General features: G+C 38.5%; 1 protein-coding gene across 1 annotated transcript; it reads left to right on the top strand.

Moving 5' to 3' along the window:
- The first annotated feature begins 353 nt into the window (after nt 1-353).
- Nucleotides 354-18,404, top strand: VPS4B (vacuolar protein sorting 4 homolog B). The gene is made up of 11 exons (XM_035552660.2): nt 354-654; nt 1,851-1,962; nt 3,368-3,518; nt 4,799-4,866; nt 7,701-7,820; nt 8,058-8,214; nt 9,749-9,897; nt 10,065-10,146; nt 11,663-11,882; nt 14,398-14,535; nt 16,233-18,404. Exons 1-11 carry the CDS (start codon nt 628-630, stop codon nt 16,332-16,334), a joined length of 1,326 nt encoding a protein of 441 aa, XP_035408553.1. The 5' UTR covers nt 354-627; the 3' UTR covers nt 16,335-18,404.
- Nucleotides 18,405-19,012: the final 608 nt, after the last annotated feature.

Raw genomic sequence — 19,012 nt, 5'->3', positions numbered from 1 at the left:
ATGACGGAAAAGGGGGCGTATGACTGATATGAGGGCAAGCGAGCCATGGGAAAGAGCAGGGCAAAGGTGTTAAGATTTTAATTCAGTCCCCACTGCGAGGCATAGGGAAAAAATCTTTATTAAAAAAAAAAAATATATATATATATATATATATATACAAACGTCCATTTAATGTTTTACAGAAACGATGTAAAGATGAAGCCAGAAGCCAAAACTTTTATTTAGCTGTGGCACTTTGAGCAACACGGAGCAGTTTTACAGAGCGAAACCCCTCTGGGCGGGCCCCCAGAGCTCCCCAGCCGCAGGCGCTTCCCCCAGGGTGCCGCGGCCGCCATTTTGCCCCCCCCCACCCGCAGCCCGCCCCCTCCCGCCAAACCGGCGGCGGGGGCGGCCGCCATTACCCGCAACCACCCCCCCAGAGGCGGCGGGGCGGGGCGGGGCTCGTGACGTCACGGGGACGCGCTGACGTCATGCGATGCGCGCTGACGTCAGCGAGGCGCTGCCGGAAGCGGAAGCGGCGCTGTAGTGCGGAAGCGGCCGGCGGAGGGGCCGAGGTTTCGGTTGGGATCGGGGCGGCTCCGGCCGGCGGCACCCCCTCGGCGCCCTCCCCCCCCTCAGCGCCCCGCCATGGCGGGCACCACCGGCAACCTGCAGGTAGGGCCCTGAGGTAAAGGCCCGGCCTGGGCCGGGTGCCCGCCCGGGGAGGCCTTGGCCGCTCGGGCGGTGCCGGGCGGGTGCCAGCAGGGGCGCGGGGGGGAGGCGGTTTCAGTGTGTCTGGATACTGGCAAGAGTACGTGCGCAGGAATGTCTGTTGAAAGCTCTTTTGAACATCTTCACCTTGCTCCCTGACGTTAGCTAGCGTGCTCACAGTGGTTGTGTTACGCCTAGGAAGAGGAACTGACCGTATGTGAGGAAAATACATACGGGGCTATCGGAGATTTAGGTAGCGTTAGTGGCCTCTGGGTTTTTTTAACTGGTTGTTTTTAAGCTTCCATGAGCTAGACGTTCAGACTCATTTCTAATTGCCCTGAAGTGGTATAGGCCACGGCCAAGGAGCCAAGCATGGTAGAAGGTAATAAGCACTCGAGAGCAAAGGAATACAGTGATATCAATAAATCCACAGGTCAGTGTATACAGCATGGTGTCTTAGATTACAGCCAGTTCTGTTTGAAACTGGTTCAGTAAACAAGGTAAAAATTCATCCCTAAATTCTCCTTAATAGAATTCTTTTGGTGCTCGTAATTTAGCTGTTTTCTGTCTAGTGGGCTCCTTTCCCCCTGCTCCCTCCTAGAGCAGTGATTAGAATTTCATAATTGGGTATCAAGAACCTAAATCCTTCAAGAGAAGCTAACCAAATCATCAGTCTTTGAGCTAACTCCCGGCTTTGGGTTGGAACAGTGATAGTGCTAGTTTCAGCGCTCTATAATCGTGTACTTCCTATATGGACTCTGCTGTCAATAGGTTTTCCGATGCCATGACTCGTGGATGAAATTGTCTGTGATGAAAAAACATGAAATGTATTTCTAAACTTTTCCGTAATAAATGCAAGAGATTGATGATTAAAACTGCATAGACAAACCAGTAATAGTTACTACACAGAAAATTAATCTTGTCGCTTACTGCTTCTTTGTGTGCTGGTAAGTTTTGCTTATCACTGTTCATGAAAAGATGGAAATGTCCTGTACAGAGTGCCATCAAAGGCTTGCAGTCAATTGCCTTCAGCTTTTTGGGGTAAACGTTAAAGAGCAGAAAAGCTACATATCGAAAATAAGTCAGAGCAACAGTTTAAAATCTCTCTGATTATGCAAAATGCTGTCAGACAGCACTTTAATTATTTGTTTCTGTTACAGAAAGCAATAGACCTTGCTAGCAAGGCAGCACAGGAAGACAAAGCAGGCAACTACGAGGAAGCCTTCCGCTTGTACCAGCATGCTGTCCAGTATTTTCTTCACGTTATTAAATGTAAGTGCAATGTATTAGGTCATGAAGTAGAGTTTTATAGCCAAATTGCACAGAGTAATCTCTTATGGTGACATCAGTATTTAAAATCTGACATTCATTATCAGTTGACACTTGCTATCTGTAGTTTGACTGAGGTCATGCGTTATTCAGCTTTTGCCTTCGCTACATTCTGCTCCTTCCTTGTAAGAAAACAGATTTTTTTTCCTTGAGTGTTTATTAGTTTTGTTTTTTTTTTTTTTTTTAAGAGGGGGACACAGGGTTTTACTGTCTGCCCTCTGGGTTTCTGTTGTAGTGTCTCAGGCTGGCCACTGCAAATGAGGAAATGCGACAGAAGTACAGGCATTCCTGTACTTCTGTTGTGCAGATAACCATATCATACACAAGAACTCTTTGTAGTATCCACGGAGCACTTCTTGCTTTTTTACTCATGCCACTTGCTTTCCTACATTTCTGCTGGCATCTTTGCTCCTTAATGTCTGTCTTACTCATCACCTTGACCATCAAAATGTATGGGATGGATTTTTACGTTCTCATTTTCCTTCGGTTTCCATACCCTCATAATTATTTTATGCTTTCTCTTTCACGGTTCTTTGTACCTTCTATCTCATGTCCAGTGTTTGTATGCAAAGAGTAGATTCTTTTAATGTACAGCCATAAGCTGAGCGGGTTAGGGTTGCTAGCCAGACATAAGTGCACTTACAGATCTCTGTAATTTGGGGGGGAGGGGGGAAACTGAACCAAACAAAAAAGTCACTAAGGAATTGATAAAACACAAATTGACTTAGCTTAAATCGTACGGCCTTTGACAGAGTACGACTTTGTGCTTTTCCAAAATTACATCGGCATTGTTAAACTTAGCATCTAAACCTAATATTTTAAATTTTGATTGCTGATTTAAAATATTATAATAATGACTAAGAGAACAGTGTGGCTGTTGAAACACACCTATCTTTTTCAGTTACGCCATTTTTCTTTGATGCGAACGACTTCTAAAACTAGCAGGCTATGGAAAGGTAAAGTGTTTCCAGACTAAAAGAAAATCTCTCAGCACAACCATCTTCTTGATGAGCTAGATTAGAAAATGAATTATTAAAACAATGGACAGTAGTTTGACAGGCTGACAGAAAAAACTTCCAGTGCCATTGTCCTTAATATTGTTCAGTCGGGTTTTAAGCCAAAGCAATATTCAGGTGCGTGTTTGATTTCTCGTGGATGATTACTCCTTTCTGTCACTCCTCCTTTCCATGGTACAGGGGAAAAATAAGTAGTTGAGGAACTTGGTTATGTGGTGAGCGCTGAGAGAGGTGTATGCATAAGACATAAAGATGACAGGTCTAGTCTTGTTTTCTGATTGATGCACACGTGTTTGCTGTTAACAAAACTTTGTTTCTCTTCAAACTCTTAGACGAAGCACAGGGCGATAAAGCAAAACAGAGCATTAGATTGAGATGTGCAGAATACTTGGACAGAGCAGAAAAACTGAAAGAATATCTGAAAAAGAAAGAAAAATCTGCACCAAAACCAGTTAAAGAGTCTGGTCCTACTGATGGAAAAGGGTATGTTTCGGGAGAAGGTAAAGCAAAATACTTCCTGAATTCAATTTATTCTAAAATTCAGCTTTTCACAGATCTTTTTCGCTAGTGTTTTTGAAACGCTTCACGTGACTACTAATGTTGAAGTACAGTGGGCTAATAAAAGAAAAATAATATGAATTAATATCACGGGCTTTTCTGTGCTTGCTTACTAAGATGATTGAATATTTGCATAGGAAATTCACTGGCGAATGAAAGCTATTTCAGACTAACACGTTCTTATCAGATTTAACAGCAGTGAGCCCGATGACGCAATTCTTCTGCATGTGAATACTTGCTAACTAGAAAATAAATGCGGACTGATGATTACTGTGGCCTAAGTTTTATCTGTCTCGCGTGGTAAGAGCTGCAAAAGGCTCTGTTGTAGGGTGATGTTCCATAAGATGGCCTGAATCACTCCAGTGCCTTGCTGCTGCCTAGCCTCTCCACTGCTTTCCTTTTATTAGATCTGTGCTTCATTTTACGTATCAGAGAGCTGGATCAGACCTACTGAACAAGCAGAGCTTCCTTTGCATTTGCTGATGGCTCTATGGGGACAGGGGAGAGGAAGGGTTTCAGGAAGGTATCTCCAGGTGAGATTGCCCTTTGTCGCAGCGCTGAACAGCAAGTGTTGCTCAGTTGTCTCTTGAAACTTCACCTGACTTTCAGTCTCCTTCATTGTCTACTCATCTCATCAGTTTTATTTTTTGGAGCTGTGCTGCGTTCTGCTGGTTTGTAATAGAAGGGATCGTTACTGTCACAGAGGCTGCATGACTCCATGACCTCCCCTCCCGTTGTTCTCTACCTAGTCTACTTTTTTCCTTCTGTAACTTCCTGTTCCGTTTATTCTGACAAGATGTGGGTGTAGAGTTTTTATAGTACTAGATGGAATTGACCAAGCCCAACTGCAGTTTCAGATAGCGGATAAGTGCCAACATCCACAGTTGAACCATTTTGGTGCTTCCATGCTGCTCAATACAAGGGCTTTTGTTTCCTAGAGGATGGCTCGAAGCATGTAAAGTGTGTTAAGTGGAGGAGGGATCAGACCTGTAAGAGGAAGTTGAAATGGTTAGGAGAGGGGATTAGAAAGAGTGTGGTGTGGAAAAGCAGAACTACAATGATGTAAACTTGTAGAGATCTGAAAGAGCCTAAAATCTTAAGTTTTTTTTTTTTTTTCTCCTCAGAGTGCTGTCTTTCTGCTTTTTGCTTTTTATCTAAGAAGCAATCTCTCAATGTATTTCAGTATTTTATTTCTTGTGTCCAAGGAATGACAGTGATGGGGAAGGAGAGTCAGAGGATCCAGAGAAAAAGAAGCTACAGAATCAACTTCAAGGTAACTTCGAAGCCTCCTTTTCTTTAAATAGAGATGACTTTAGTCAAGTGAATTTCTAGATTACTGGCACATGTATGTTATGGATTAACTTATTGTCGTTAAGTGGCTCAATTAGTATATACTGTTTACATACAGAAGTGTAGTCTTTATGGAGGTATGCATTTGTGTGCCATGAATATGTTGAAGTTTATCTCCCGTCCTCTGCGTTTCCTGTTTGAATTCTATCATTTATCAGGAAAGCATTTTTCCAGAGGGAACAGTTGCAAGGTTTCAGGTAGTTACTTGCTAAACTGTATCACTATTTTACTCTTGGGTGTTGGGGTATTATTGCCTAAGGTAACAGACATCATACAAATACGAAAAGCTTGCACTCGAGTTTAGAAGTCGAGAAGATGGATTCTTGTTCTTGTAGTATTTCCTCACATTGCAGTGATAAGTGATACTCAGCTGAGTAACAGAATTGGGTTTTTGAACTCAAATGCTCTATATGTTCAGTGATGCAACATATGGCAGCTAGCACAAGTTTTTTATACGGTAAAAGAAGTGGCTTTGCTTGATACTTACTACTTTTTAATTGTGAAGAATTGTTCAGAGCTTCCCTGACAGGTGATGGTTACAAATCTGAAGAAACTTCATTGTAGAAAAGATCGAATGCATTTAACGGATTTCTCAGCTTGTATAATTTCGGGAGCTATTGTATGACACTTGGAAACTGCAATGCTTTTTCTATTTCTTGACACCTTTATTTAATTCCATGTGTAGTTCTAAGGGATAATTTCCTGTATTTTAAAACGACAGAAAAATGGCAAGCATTGGACTTTTACCCCTATCTCTCACTATAAACACTCTTCCCACGTGAATCTGACCTTCAGTCTTCAAGAAACAGTGTCTCGCACCTAGCACTTCTTTAAGACTTTTCTATAAAATGGCAAGGTTCTTGCTTATTTGTTTTCATGCTTTGGAAATCCGAGATGTGAGATCCTTGGTGTCTTTAAACTTAACGTAGGAGTCTCATACTCAGTGTATAAACTCTGGGCAGTCTTCACGTTACTCATCTTAGTTTGCTTCCCACAACAGCCACAGATATTTCCTGTATTTAATTTTACTGCTTTTTTACTCTTAGCTGACTTTGCCTTATGGAACTTTCCCAAATCTTTCCCAAATCTGTCTGTTTTCAAGGTTTTAACTATAGCAGCAACTTGACTTACTGTGGGAGAAGTGGCCACTGACATTCAGACTGGATAGTAATTGTGGGTTTATTGTCATGTACTCGTGTTTAGAATTTTAAAGGCCTTTTGCACTCTATTGCTTCATATTCCAGCTATTCATTTACACCTACAAAATTAGGAAGCCTACGATGTCCAGTTCCATTTGTGTCCTGGTGTGGGTATCTCTTACAGTGCGGTAATTTCAGTTATCACGGTATGTCTGGGGCAGATAACTGATACTTCAGCTTTGAAATAGTTTGCTGTTCCTACCATTTCTACTAATTATTTTAGTTATGGAGCCCTTAGTCCTGTATACTTTAAGAAAAACTGAGATATAATTAACCTAGCAGAAGGATTTATTGCATTGAAAATGAGGGGTTGAATTTCAGTGTATACAGAGGAAGTTGATTGCAAACTTGTACTCTAGTGCTTTTAACACACTGAACAACATGATGATGTTTTTTGGACTCCAAATTACGTATTTGTTAACAACTGGAATTATTAACAAAAATGTTCCTTTCAATCTCATGAAAAAGATGTGGGAAAAGAAAAAATCTCAACAGAGATGCTGAAAAACTGAGCAAGTGTTATTTGCTTTATCCGTTAGCCATGAGTAGCAGTAAATTTTCAATCCTCTAAAAGGAAAAAAAAAGAAAGCCTTAACAAAATCAATTTACAGAGTTCTGAAGGCATAAGGTTAAGGTGTCAAGAAAATAACTGGTGAAAGCTAATTGTGAAATTACAGAAAATTCCTGGTATAGAAATAGGGCAGCTGAAACTTCAGTGTGTTTGAAAGTATTGGGTTGGTTGGCACTCGTTCAACTGAGAAGATTTTTCTTACCTTTTGGATTTGCCTTGACTAGGATTTCAAAATCTATTATTACATTACTAGTTCAGATTCAAGTTGTTCCATCTAGCAGTAGTCGAGACAAAACGTTGTTGAGATCAGACTAATTAATTTGAAGCCTGAAGAGGAGGCGAAATCACAATTCAGTTGGCTAAAATCAAATTACAACTTGTTGATTGAGATAACACTTGGTGATAAACTTAGAGAGAACGTGGCTAGACATGGAAGATATGTGGAGCCTGCTAAGCTGTAGAAAAAGTAAACTTTCTGATGCTTTCAGCCCTAGCTCTTAGAAGTCCTATGCAATGGATGTTCAGACTATTTATTGCACATCTAGGTAACCAACAAGTTACTTTATCTGCTAGAGGATCTTCTAAGTGCTGGGCTCATGCAACTACATTATTTCTTTCCTTGTTTACAATGAAACTTCACATTTTTTGGAAAGTACAATGGTGGGCTTCAGTGAGAGATGCTGTCTCGGTACCCTTAGTGAAGATACTGCTCTGTGAATACTAAATGCCTTTTTTCTGGTCAGTCACAAACTAGCTTTGGGCATTGCAGAACTTCTGCTCACTCTGGAGTATTCTAGTTATTGATGGTTTATTGGGGTAAAACAATGTGACAAATCTCTGTGAAATAGCGTCCATTTGACTAACACTATTTACTCTTTAAATCTGCTTAGAAATGGTTTGGTTTTGTTCGTAATGAACATGTTTTTTTTTTCAAATGGAAGCTGTGAAAAACGTGCATCGCTAATTTATGTAACTTTTTTCTTACAGGTGCTATTGTTATGGAGCGACCAAATGTAAAATGGAGTGATGTTGCAGGCCTTGAAGGTGCCAAAGAAGCTCTTAAAGAAGCAGTGATCTTGCCCATTAAATTTCCACACTTGTTCACAGGTCAGAATTACAGCATTTATTTCTTATTCTAATGCTACTGTTGAAGTTGAGAGTGGCACTAGTATGAGAAGAACATTATACTGATGTATCAGAAACGCCAGCTGAGCTCTTAGTGGTGTGACTGACAGGAGTTTCTTAGGTAGATACAGAAAACCTAATAAATTAGGGAGGATTCGTCAGAAAAATAGGTTTGTTTTTGATAGAGTTTTTTGACGAATGATGGTTTCTTTCTTGCAGGAAAGAGAACACCCTGGAGAGGGATTCTTCTGTTTGGACCACCAGGAACAGGAAAGTCTTATTTAGCAAAGGCTGTTGCAACAGAAGCAAACAACTCGACTTTCTTCTCAGTATCTTCCTCTGACCTGGTCTCAAAGTGGTTAGGAGAGAGCGAAAAGTAAGTTGGAGTTGCCAGAGGTCTAGAGAAATACTGGCAAGAAGAAATTATTATTACAGAGCTAGATAAGACACTCTAAAGAAATTAAACTTGAGGGAAGGGTCATGTGTCTTGTTAAAACAAACTTCTGGTGTTTCTATGCTTCGTGCTGCAGTGTCAGTCAGGTAAAGATACCATCATGTGCTGCGTTTTGTGCTGCTGCAGCTGGACTGCTCCTCAGTGCTCAAGAGGGTTTTTAAAACTATTTCAGAAAGGTGTCAGGAGCACTATGGAGATCACCACCCCTTTCTGAACTCATCTGTGATTGTGCACTGCATCAGTCTGAAATTTTGGGGTACTTTTCATCTTGTCACCACCCCACTCACCTGTCTCAACAGCCTTGTGGTTAACACATGGTATTGCTTTGTCTGTATGGAGGTGATTTTTCTTCATTCTGATTTTAAACAAAATCTGGAAGACAAATGAAGTTAGCATGAAGAAAGAAAACTTCACGGCTGCTCCTCACCTCCAAACCATTTTTGCAAGTGAGGAGCAGCCATGAAATTTTCTTTCCTCATGCTAACTTCATTTGTTACTATGTGGCATGTGAACAAGACCAGGAAGCCTGAAGTGATATCCATTGCAATCTAGAAGTGCAGGAATTTGTCCATCTAGGGTTCTCATGAGGATTTCGTGAATTGAGAGAGAGCTCTGGGTTTGCACAGAAAGGGCTTTTGTAAATTGATGAGAATAGTTGTCAGAACCATGCTTTAATAGTTGTGTGTGTGTCAAATGAGCAATGCAATTTCAAGTTGATAGGGTGAGGAAGAGAGGCCTTTAGTGTATGAACTGGATATTTTTTTCCCCCTAAAAAAGATACAAACCTTAAGCTGCTTTTCTTTTGCAAAAGGAATAAAAAACTGGAGTCCAACTTGACATTTTTTCTGTTTGACATTGAAGTCAAAGTCAATATAAAGACTTTCAGTTTCTCTTCAGGCTGGGACTGTTGCCCAAAGTTATTAGTGTCGGTGATAAGAAGAATTTTCCAGCATGTTGCTATTTATTGTCCTTTGTAACTTAGCATAATATGTTGGTAAGATTCATCTCGTGTTTTTTTTAGGCAAACTGACTTCTGTAATATTATTTAAAAAAAAATAAGAATGTACATATTTATTAGAAAATCTCTAGAGGTAATCAGATTCAGTTGCAAATCTTAAATAAGACAAAGCCATGTTGCTTTGATTCTTTCTAAATTGGTGGGTTTATATAGTTAAATCTGTCTTGTAGATGTGTAAAACTAAGCAGGGTTTGCCTGCAAAATCATGCATGGAGTACTCTGATGCTTCACCTCCCTTTATACCGTGGTATCTCCCTCCACATAATGCAGAGTTGTTGGAGCTGGAAGAATGATGTATCTTTGAGTAGCTTTATCAATACATTTTGTGGGGTCTACTTTTTTTTAGCTTTTTCTAAACAAAGTAACTGTCATAATCCTAAATTGTGTGTTTTTGATGGTGTTTACATTAAGATAACTGGAGCTATTTCCTTTTTTAAGATTAGTGAAAAACTTGTTCCAGCTTGCCAGAGAAAACAAACCTTCCATCATCTTCATTGATGAGATAGATTCACTATGTGGGTCAAGAAGTGAAAATGAAAGCGAGGCTGCTAGACGGATTAAAACAGAATTTCTGGTCCAGATGCAAGGTAAGTTTACTGGTTTTCAGAATCAAAGGAATTAAGGTGTGTATTTTAAGTACAGCTGGCATGAGAACACTAAAGAAATCTGCACTTCCACCCCATTAAATCTTGACAATGTTTTAAAACAGTCTTTGTTTGTCTTCTAAATGGTGAAATGATTTCTGCCCTCATAGGGGTTGGTGTCGACAATGAAGGAATATTGGTCTTAGGAGCAACAAACATACCCTGGGTTTTGGATTCTGCTATCAGGAGAAGGTACGATGGCGCTCTTTTATGGTGTGAAATTTGCAACTGTTGTGAAGGTTCAGCGCAAGGCTATTTGAGGCAGTAATCTCGTTAATGCTTGCAGACGTGGCTAATGTTCTCAGACACGACTGGACTGAGTCGATAGCCCCTTGCCACTTAAGAGGTGGATTGTTCACCCTTGTATTTACCCTGTAGTTTATTTTGTTTCTTGATCAGCTAATTCTGCTTGGGCAAGCAGAAGACTATTCTGTTTCTTTGCTGGTTGATTTCGTGGTTGGCGTGGGGGACAAGATACAAAACATGCTGCTCAGAAGGGCAAGAGGGGGCAAAGCTGCCCATCTCAGTTGTAGGAAGCTATTGAATAGCTTGAGTAATTTCATGGAAATGTAATTTTATGTTACGCAGAACTACCAAGTTTTTGTACTGGTCACACGCAACTTGTGTGATCTTTCAGAGTGTATTTTAACTGCTTTTCTTTAGTTGAAAAGCTTTTGTACATGTATCTGATGAGCTGGATCTTTCACCTGCAGAGCAGCAGAGGACAAATACAGTTACATTACAAGTATGGTTATGTTGTGATGAGGACAACTTGGACAGTGGTCATTTTTGTAGGCTAAAGAAAGATTACTTTTTTGTGACAGTGCCATTGACTCTTATCTATATACTTTATTCAAGCTGACTGTGCTTTGGGAATTTAGACCAGATGGCCTCCAGAGGTCGCTTCCATCCTGTATGGCTATAGTTTTATAGGCAGATACAGTAATGGATGTGTTACCTAAAATTTCAGGTCATTCTTTGCAGTGTGAAAGAGTATCTAAGTTTTGTCTGTAAAACTCAAAGGAACTTGTACAACATGGCAGTAACACAATTTTTCATGGCCTTGGCCCAGTTTGTCATGTGTAGCAAGTTAATTCTGTTCTACAGAATTGAGTTTCTCATCTTGTTGATGGGAGGTAATCTACTGTGAGAACAGATGCTGCTTCAAAGGAAGAACTGCAGATATCACCAGTTTCTACTGACGGCCCTGTTGAGAGTATGACTTCAAATTTGTTTCCAACTACAAAGTTCTCTTCTAAGTAGTTAGAAACCATAGAAAGTGGTTTCCTCAACATGTTATGAGGCACTTCTTTCTCCAAGTGTGAACACTGCTCAAATGTACTTCAACACTGGAGACTTTTTTTTCCCTTCTGTTTTTTTCTTTTAAAACACAAAATCTGCTGGAGAGAACCTGGAGAAAATACAATCTAAAGAGGTGATCTTTGTCCTGAAAATGAAATACTTGTTATAGAAAATGAAATACTTGTTATATTTTGGATGTTGTCTTATGGTGGCTACAGTATTATTTATGAGAACAGCTTGTTGAATATTTGCCTTGGATTTTTTTAAACGGTTTATAATACAATATTAGAAAGAAGCAGTTTCACTTAGGAACAAACTGTATACTGATTTGCATAAGCTTCTTTCCATTGTGCACCTGCATGAGCCAGCGTCTGTGGAGTGTTTTGTTTCTTCTTTTTGAAACCAGGTTTGAGAAGCGTATTTATATTCCTTTACCTGAACACCATGCCAGGGCTGCAATGTTCAAACTTCACCTTGGGTCAACTCCAAATCGCCTAACAGAATCAGATTATCGAGAGCTTGGAAAAAGAACTGAGGGCTATTCTGGTGCAGATATAAGCATCATTGTACGCGATGCACTGATGCAGCCTGTTAGAATAGTGCAATCAGCTACTCACTTTAAAAAAGTAAGTAAGAATCAAAAAACTTTCATGCTATTTTGACTCAAAATTATCTTGATCTGAAAATTTCTTACAAGTAAACTGAGTTTGGTTTGGGTAATACTGAATGCTTATGAATGTTTATACACTGTCCTTTTTTTTTTTTTAAGAGAGTACATGGATATCACCTCCTTTTTACACAAGTTCTGCCGTAAGTCTGATGCAGCTGGTTTCTAGGTACTTGTTCTGTGTAATCCAAGCTCAGACTCTTCACATTTGTAGCTATTGTTAAAAGCATTCAGTTTGAAGTTAACTTCAAATGGAGTGTTATGGAGGTGCTCTTTTTTTTGTATCAAATTATACGGTTCTTCATGTTTTTGTAGTGTGTGTGTTAATAAATGTATTCCTCGTCAATATGGAAACAGATGAATTATAATTACGCACATTCTGCTTGCTTGGAATATCCTTCAAACTGAAAAATTAAGATGACTGTTTTTACTGGAATCTTAACCTAATGTTACTTGTGACAGAAGTAAAGATGCAGGACAGCTGAGCAAGGTTCTGTGCTGCCCAGACAATGAAACATCTTCTGGATGCTGGTGTAATGTGAAAGTTAGCTTATGCTTATTTAGCTGCTCTCTAAAGAGGCTGTTGAAACTATAGATATGTTTGGCTTATCTTGCAGTGATGTCTACATATTATATGCGAACTTAAACATTTCTTCCAAATGTTTGGATCTCAAAAACTTCATCTGACTAAGAACCCCCTAGAGTTCTTAAGACCAATTTAAATCCATTGAATCTGCGCAATATTTTCTTCTCCCCAGAGAATTTGCACGAGTGTTGCTTAAATTGTTTCTGAACTGTTATGCTTTCAGTGGAGGGAAAAAAATGTGTTAAGGTTATCAGTGGTTATAAACAAAATTCTAAAAACATAAAAATGTATCAACTAAATAAGATGTTTCTTTGAACTTTTTTCTTTTTAAGAGACCCAAACTAAAAGTATTTTTGTTTATGCTTTTACTGCAAAGTTTCGTTTAACAGAAATTCATGTATTGCATTAAGGTATTCTGCAGAGGTTTTTGATTCTGTGAAGGGAAGCCATCGTTTTGTTGCCCCTTAAAATGCCCCCTAGAATGTATTCTTTTAAGTGTTTTTTGAGGGTCTTTTCCTAGTTTGAAATGCAAAGAACATTTTTGAAAAAGTATTTTGAAGCAGTAGCGCTGCCATAAATTGTATTTGTTTTTTTTTAAAAAAAGGAAATATTTTGATGTATCAGGGATTTTTTGGCTGATTCCTTCCTTTCAGTAGGGATGCCTAAAGTATTTATCCATTATTGACTTTAAATGACGATAACATTTCTGACCAATGGGTTGTTACCTTTTTAGCCTTTCACTGAAATGTGCAAGCATCCGAGGCATGTCTCAGACTACCGCAGTACAAGAAATAACCTCAATTGTCACAGTTTACAGAGCAACCAAAGGCAATCCTTACCTCTTACCTCTTTTGCTAGAAGAAGAACTGCAGCACTTTGAGTGTTCTGACAAAAGTCAAGTTTATTCCACTTGTTTTGTTAGTACTTCAATTGGATACAGTTTCTTATTTTTATAAGAAAAATGTTGGCTTTATCAACTATTTGCATAGTAACAGACAACTTGTCCCAGCTAAACAGCACTTTGCTCAGTTTTCAGTAACTCATTGTAAACCATTGCTTGCTCTATGTGATGATAACTGAGGTTTGTCAGTGTTTTGGATGTTACAATCTGTGTTCAAAGCACTGTGGTTTAAAAGCAGATTGGAATGGCAAATCCAGTTGTCTGCAGTTAAAACCAGCTGGTTAGTGTGTTGTCTTTCAGTCTTTGCATGTGTTCTGAGTTCCTGTGGATGTGTGATGCTTCAGATAATGATGAAAGAAAATAGAACTGTGAGTCCTAGATACGCGCTGCAGAAAGGGAAGAGACACCTGGTGCAGCTTCTGGGGGTCTGTCCGTCCATCTGGAAAAGAGGCTGGTTGCAGTTCTCCCACTAGATGGCCCTATTTTCTATCGAGTGCTGTCAGAAAAGGTGCACAGAGCTTTGTAGTGCAGTAAGTAAAAGCTTAAAAAGGCATCTCTGGCTGCCTGACTTGAGGAGCACTCAGGGACAACTACTGGAGAAGTATTTAGAAAGCTGTTAACCAGTGATGAATGGACTCCCAAAGTGACCAGGGACTAGGAAGAGTCGTCTTTTCCAAATAGTATTGCTGGCATGTTAGCTTTCTACAGACATTCCTGCCTTAAGAGAAGGAGGCTCATAGGGTTTGACATGATGTGAATTTAAGTATCTGGCTGCAGCTGTGTGTTTTCAAAGTGAGTGATGCCAGTGCTTCTATGCAATTCCTCTTTCACTGGACATGATATCCACATGGGTAGGGCATCTACATAAAATCAGAGAATGTTTTTGCTCTAAAGATGATGTTCAGCTTCAATTTCTTGACTTTAAAAAACAAACACCTGTAAACGAGTGGTAAAGGGTTTTCGTTCTGTTTTGTTTTTCTTTTTTAGGTGAAAGGACCATCAGTGTCTAATCCAAATATCATGGTAGATTTGTTCACCCCTTGCTCTCCAGGTGATCCTGAAGCTGAAGAAATGACATGGATGGATGTTCCAGGTGATAAATTACTGGAGCCACAAGTTTCCATGGTAGGTATTTTTTTGTGGCATTTCTTTCTTGATTTGTGAAACTCAGAGAAGACTTTAAAGTAAAGGCTTTTTCAAAGAGGTATGCAAGGCAATAGGGTGAGCTGTTTGTTTTCAGACATGCTGAACATAACAGATAATACATGAATCCTGATGTACAGCATGCTTGTGAACAAGCCAGTTCTCCGTCCTGGATAAGCATTTTTTTCTTATTGTTCTTGTTTGGTGCCATGCAGCTGCAGTCCCTTTATCCACAGGCAGCATCTGAATCTTCCACTATTCTTTCATTTCTCTTATTTATTTAAAACCTTCAAAATCCCTGCCCTGTGTTATGTTACCTTCCCATTGTTCTATAGCGTTAAGGAGAGAGAGGAGTGGGAAATTATATTCAGTGTAAATTGGGAATGATGTGCTGTAAGTAAATATTGTCCACAACATAAAGGCAAGTATATCCAATAAAATGTAAAAAGCTGATGGATGTAATGGTAGTTCTGGTTAAACTTCATCAGAGGTGATGCAGCTAGCTTTCAATACCTCTCAGCTGTTTTTCTGTTTATGTTAAAATACTTGGTTTGGTCTAAGGAATAAAATATCTTATTCAAGACACATTGGAATTTTAGTTCATTGTGAATAAATACATGAATAAAATTCCTAGGCACTTGTTCTATATTTCACCCCGAAGGTTCAGAATTTAAGGGCATTGAGGAAAGGACTTGATATCGAATTTGTCAGTTCTAGTGTACAAATGTTCTTGTAATTAATGAAGGAAAAGTGTGTTGCATGAGCATCACAAACCTCTAAAACAGTATGTACTGCTTTGTAAATATAAATAATATGTGAGAAGAGTTATTTGTGTGAGAAGAGTTATCTGTGTATATTTGCATACTAAGGAAGCACAAAAAGATGTGTGCAAGTGCAGGCCTGCCCTAAAACTTCTGCCTGCGTAGCCTAAGTGGATTTTTCATCTGTCTCTCCTGGAATTAAATACAATAATTCCTTGAGTGCTACTAATGGAACTTAGGCTCTAATGTGCTACAGTTGCATAGGAGCTTGTTTCAGTGCCCAAAAGCAGTTATTGCCCTTAAAAATAAATAAATAAATAAGGCTTTAATCTTTTCTATGCAGGGTATCTGTAGTATGATGAGACAAATTTCAAGTCTGGAAAGTCATGATGTTGACTTTCATCTTTACCAATGATTTTATAGTAGTATGAGCATCTAGTCTTTTCAGTTGCCTTTGGCCAGGACTTGATTAGTTTTCTTGTACTTTTCATTCATGGGTTTTTGACCATGATGGACTATGAAGAATACATGGGAACATTTGATTATTTTCAACTTCAAACTGTTGTACTTAAAAAGTAGATTAAAAAAAAAAAAAAGAAGATAGGAAGTTCAGTTTGTTCCAGTAAGCAGTGATGAATAACACTTCAGTGGATGCTGAATGGATGAGAGGTTAAAACCTAAACCTGAGATTGTGGTTTTATTCTTGAAAAACTCACTGCTAATTGTCTGTCTTCATAGAATTAAAATTTGGCCTGTGTGCAGGAATGTTTGGTGTTACTTGAAGTTTTGTTTAAATAGGAGTTCCTATGGTCATCTTGTTTTAAAAGGTTTTCTAAAGCATATTTTTTTGGCAACGATACTGTTAGCAGTGGTACTATGCTTGTTTCTGAGTACATGTGTTTTCTTTTTTTCTGACAGAACGATATGCTTAGGTCGCTAGCTAGCACAAAACCAACAGTTAATGAACAGGACCTGGAGAAGTTAAAGAAGTTTACAGAAGATTTTGGTCAGGAAGGCTAAACCAAAGATGTATGTGGAACATTAGAACTATTTTTGCTTTCTTAAGTATTCCTGTCTTTACTGATGGCACTACAAATAAATGCCAATAAAATCACTCCTTTCTTACTTCGCAGAAGGAATAGAAGATCTCTTTGCAAAGACCCTTAAGCTTTTGTATTGTATTGTCTTCCTCAGATGTCTATTAAATGTATTCTATTGAAAAATAATACTGAAAAGACAACTTTAGGGTGAGGCAGCAAAGTGATGTGGTAACTCGTATTAGAAAATTTTAAATGATTAGTTCGATTTTAGGTATTGTATTCGCCCTGGGTACAAGTGAGGTTTGAACTCCCAGGAGGCTCAAAAAACCCTTTTTTGAGGGGTAGAAGAGAATCTATTTGTCATGTGTTTTCAGTATCAGTCAATCAGCCTACATGTTAATTGCTCTCATTTCATTTAGAAAAATGCAACAGAATTTGCTAATCAAGCATACTGCAAGTATGGGTTTGCTATTAATGTAAGAAAGAAAACATCGTGAAGATAAGTCTCTATGGGCCAGTACTCTGTTTAAATACTGATAGACCTGGTGTTTGGCTTGTTCTGCTATGCTGTGTTAAAATTTTGCCTTAAACAGCTTTTGCTTTTAACTCTTTACTAGCTGATATGCACCTCACTATGCAATTTAGCAAATATTTGTTAAATGCAAGCATCTTGAAAGGTTTTGGTTTTTTTGCTGGCTCTTTTTTTTTAAATAGTTTTGCTTTCTGCAAGAGTGTGACTGAAGTTACAGAAAAAAGTGTGAGTAGGATTCCATATGTCAAGGCTGGCAAGGTGTAAGTCACCTCTGAAGAATGTAAAGGAGGTATTTTGGGAAATAGCATACATTCACATGATTTAGCCACAGACTTTGCAGTGATAAATTACTCAGAACCCTATTGATCATTATTGCATGTAGGTTACATCAATTTAGTTCTTAAACTTTGAGAAAAGGCTGGCACTTTAGTATAGAAGTAGCACTTCCATTGTAGTTCTTCAAAAAAAAAAAAAATGAGATGTGCCTGAATGTAACTTACAACACTACAGTGTCAGCATTGAGTTTGTGCCTTGTAAGTTTGCGCTGGCTGTAGATACGAAACGTCATTAGGATGCCTAGAATACTCTGTCCCACTAACATTGTACAACTCTGTCCTGCATAAGCTTTGTTGAACTTGCATTGAAAGAAATTTGCACATTTCATGTGTGTGTTATATGTACATACACACATACGTGATTGTCTTTGGGTTTTGGTTTCCTTTATGTCCATATTTTGTGTACTTTATAAATCATAGGACTGGTGAAATTTGCTGTAATTCATTTCAGTAAAATGTACAACATCAACTGTGTTCTGTGAGTATTTCTTAAATGTTATTTCCAAGAATTCACAGCTTTTTTTTAGACTTTGATTTCTGTTTAATGGCTAACCAAAATATTTAGTTACAAATTCTTTCATCTGTGAGGTGCTGAGCTTTTGTTTACTAACATGATGAAACATTCTTTCCAAAATCAGTCAGTTACACACAGCTTTACCTTTGTCTTACATTGGAATGTGTAAATGTAAATCAGTGGACTGCACATCTTTTTGTGGACCTTTAAGTAAGATGGGGGGAAATTCCAGTGTAGATGCAAGCAACTGTGGTTAGTAAACATAATCCTGGTTGCAATAGGATTACTTTTCTTTCTTGGTTGCCTCTCGTGTGTACACTTTAGAAGTGAACCACAGGCTGGCAGGGCTCTTACCTAGAGGTTTGAAGCTACTATCCAAGGTACTTGTCTCTTGACCTTTTTAAAATGAGAGTCTTTACTGAAATCTTAAAATTCTCAGGAACTGTGTTTTGTTGTAGGCTGATTTGTCCTATGGGTTTCTGTAAACCTGTGTAATCCTATATCTTTAATGTAGAAAAGTATACTGTATGTTTTAAACTTACATCTTGCTGCTTGCTCAGTTGTGGGATGACATCTGTAACAGAAGCATTAATGTTTGATGGTTAAAGTTGTTTTTAAAAATATATTCTAAATAAACACTGCTGCTTAGAACTGCAGCTCCAAGGACAACTTTGGTTTTGCTGTTTTTGTGAAATGGGAATAAGTTAATTTAGCTAGGAATCTGTGATAATATCCCAGAATACATAATAACTAAGTGGAAAGGAAAAAAATCACTTTTAATTTTCAGTGTTAATCTAAAATGCACTAAACAGTGTTACTCAGTTTGTAGTTGATGAAAGGCTATATTTGCTCTACGTAACAAAACCTCTGTAAGTTCTGGATAAATCACTTGTAAATTTTTCATAACATCTGCTGTGACTCATCTTTGACAAAGCTTACATTTTTTCCTAACTTTTGGTGCTACTGCTAACTCCAACTAATATGAAAAATTATTTTCCTGCAGGTAAAATAATTCTTAAATCAGTTGTACATATGCTTGTTTTGTTCTTCCCATTGACATTAAACTCTGGACTTTCTGTCACTCCTGGTATACATACCATTACATGTGCTCGTGTTGCCTGACTGACCTCCAACTCCAGAGTCCTGTTTCTTCCCTGATTTAACCATTGGCTTTGTCTTAAAAAAAAAAAAAAAATTATAAGGTTTCATTTTCAAGTTTTTGTTTTTGTTTGTTTTCTGTTTTATCTGCTGGTCTTCTGACTTGCTTTGGTTGCCTT

The sequence above is a fragment of the Cygnus atratus genome, chromosome 2 (assembly GCF_013377495.2).
Source record: "Cygnus atratus isolate AKBS03 ecotype Queensland, Australia chromosome 2, CAtr_DNAZoo_HiC_assembly, whole genome shotgun sequence".
Lineage (NCBI taxonomy): Eukaryota > Metazoa > Chordata > Aves > Anseriformes > Anatidae > Cygnus > Cygnus atratus.
This window is presented reverse-complemented; position numbering and strand designations above follow the sequence as displayed.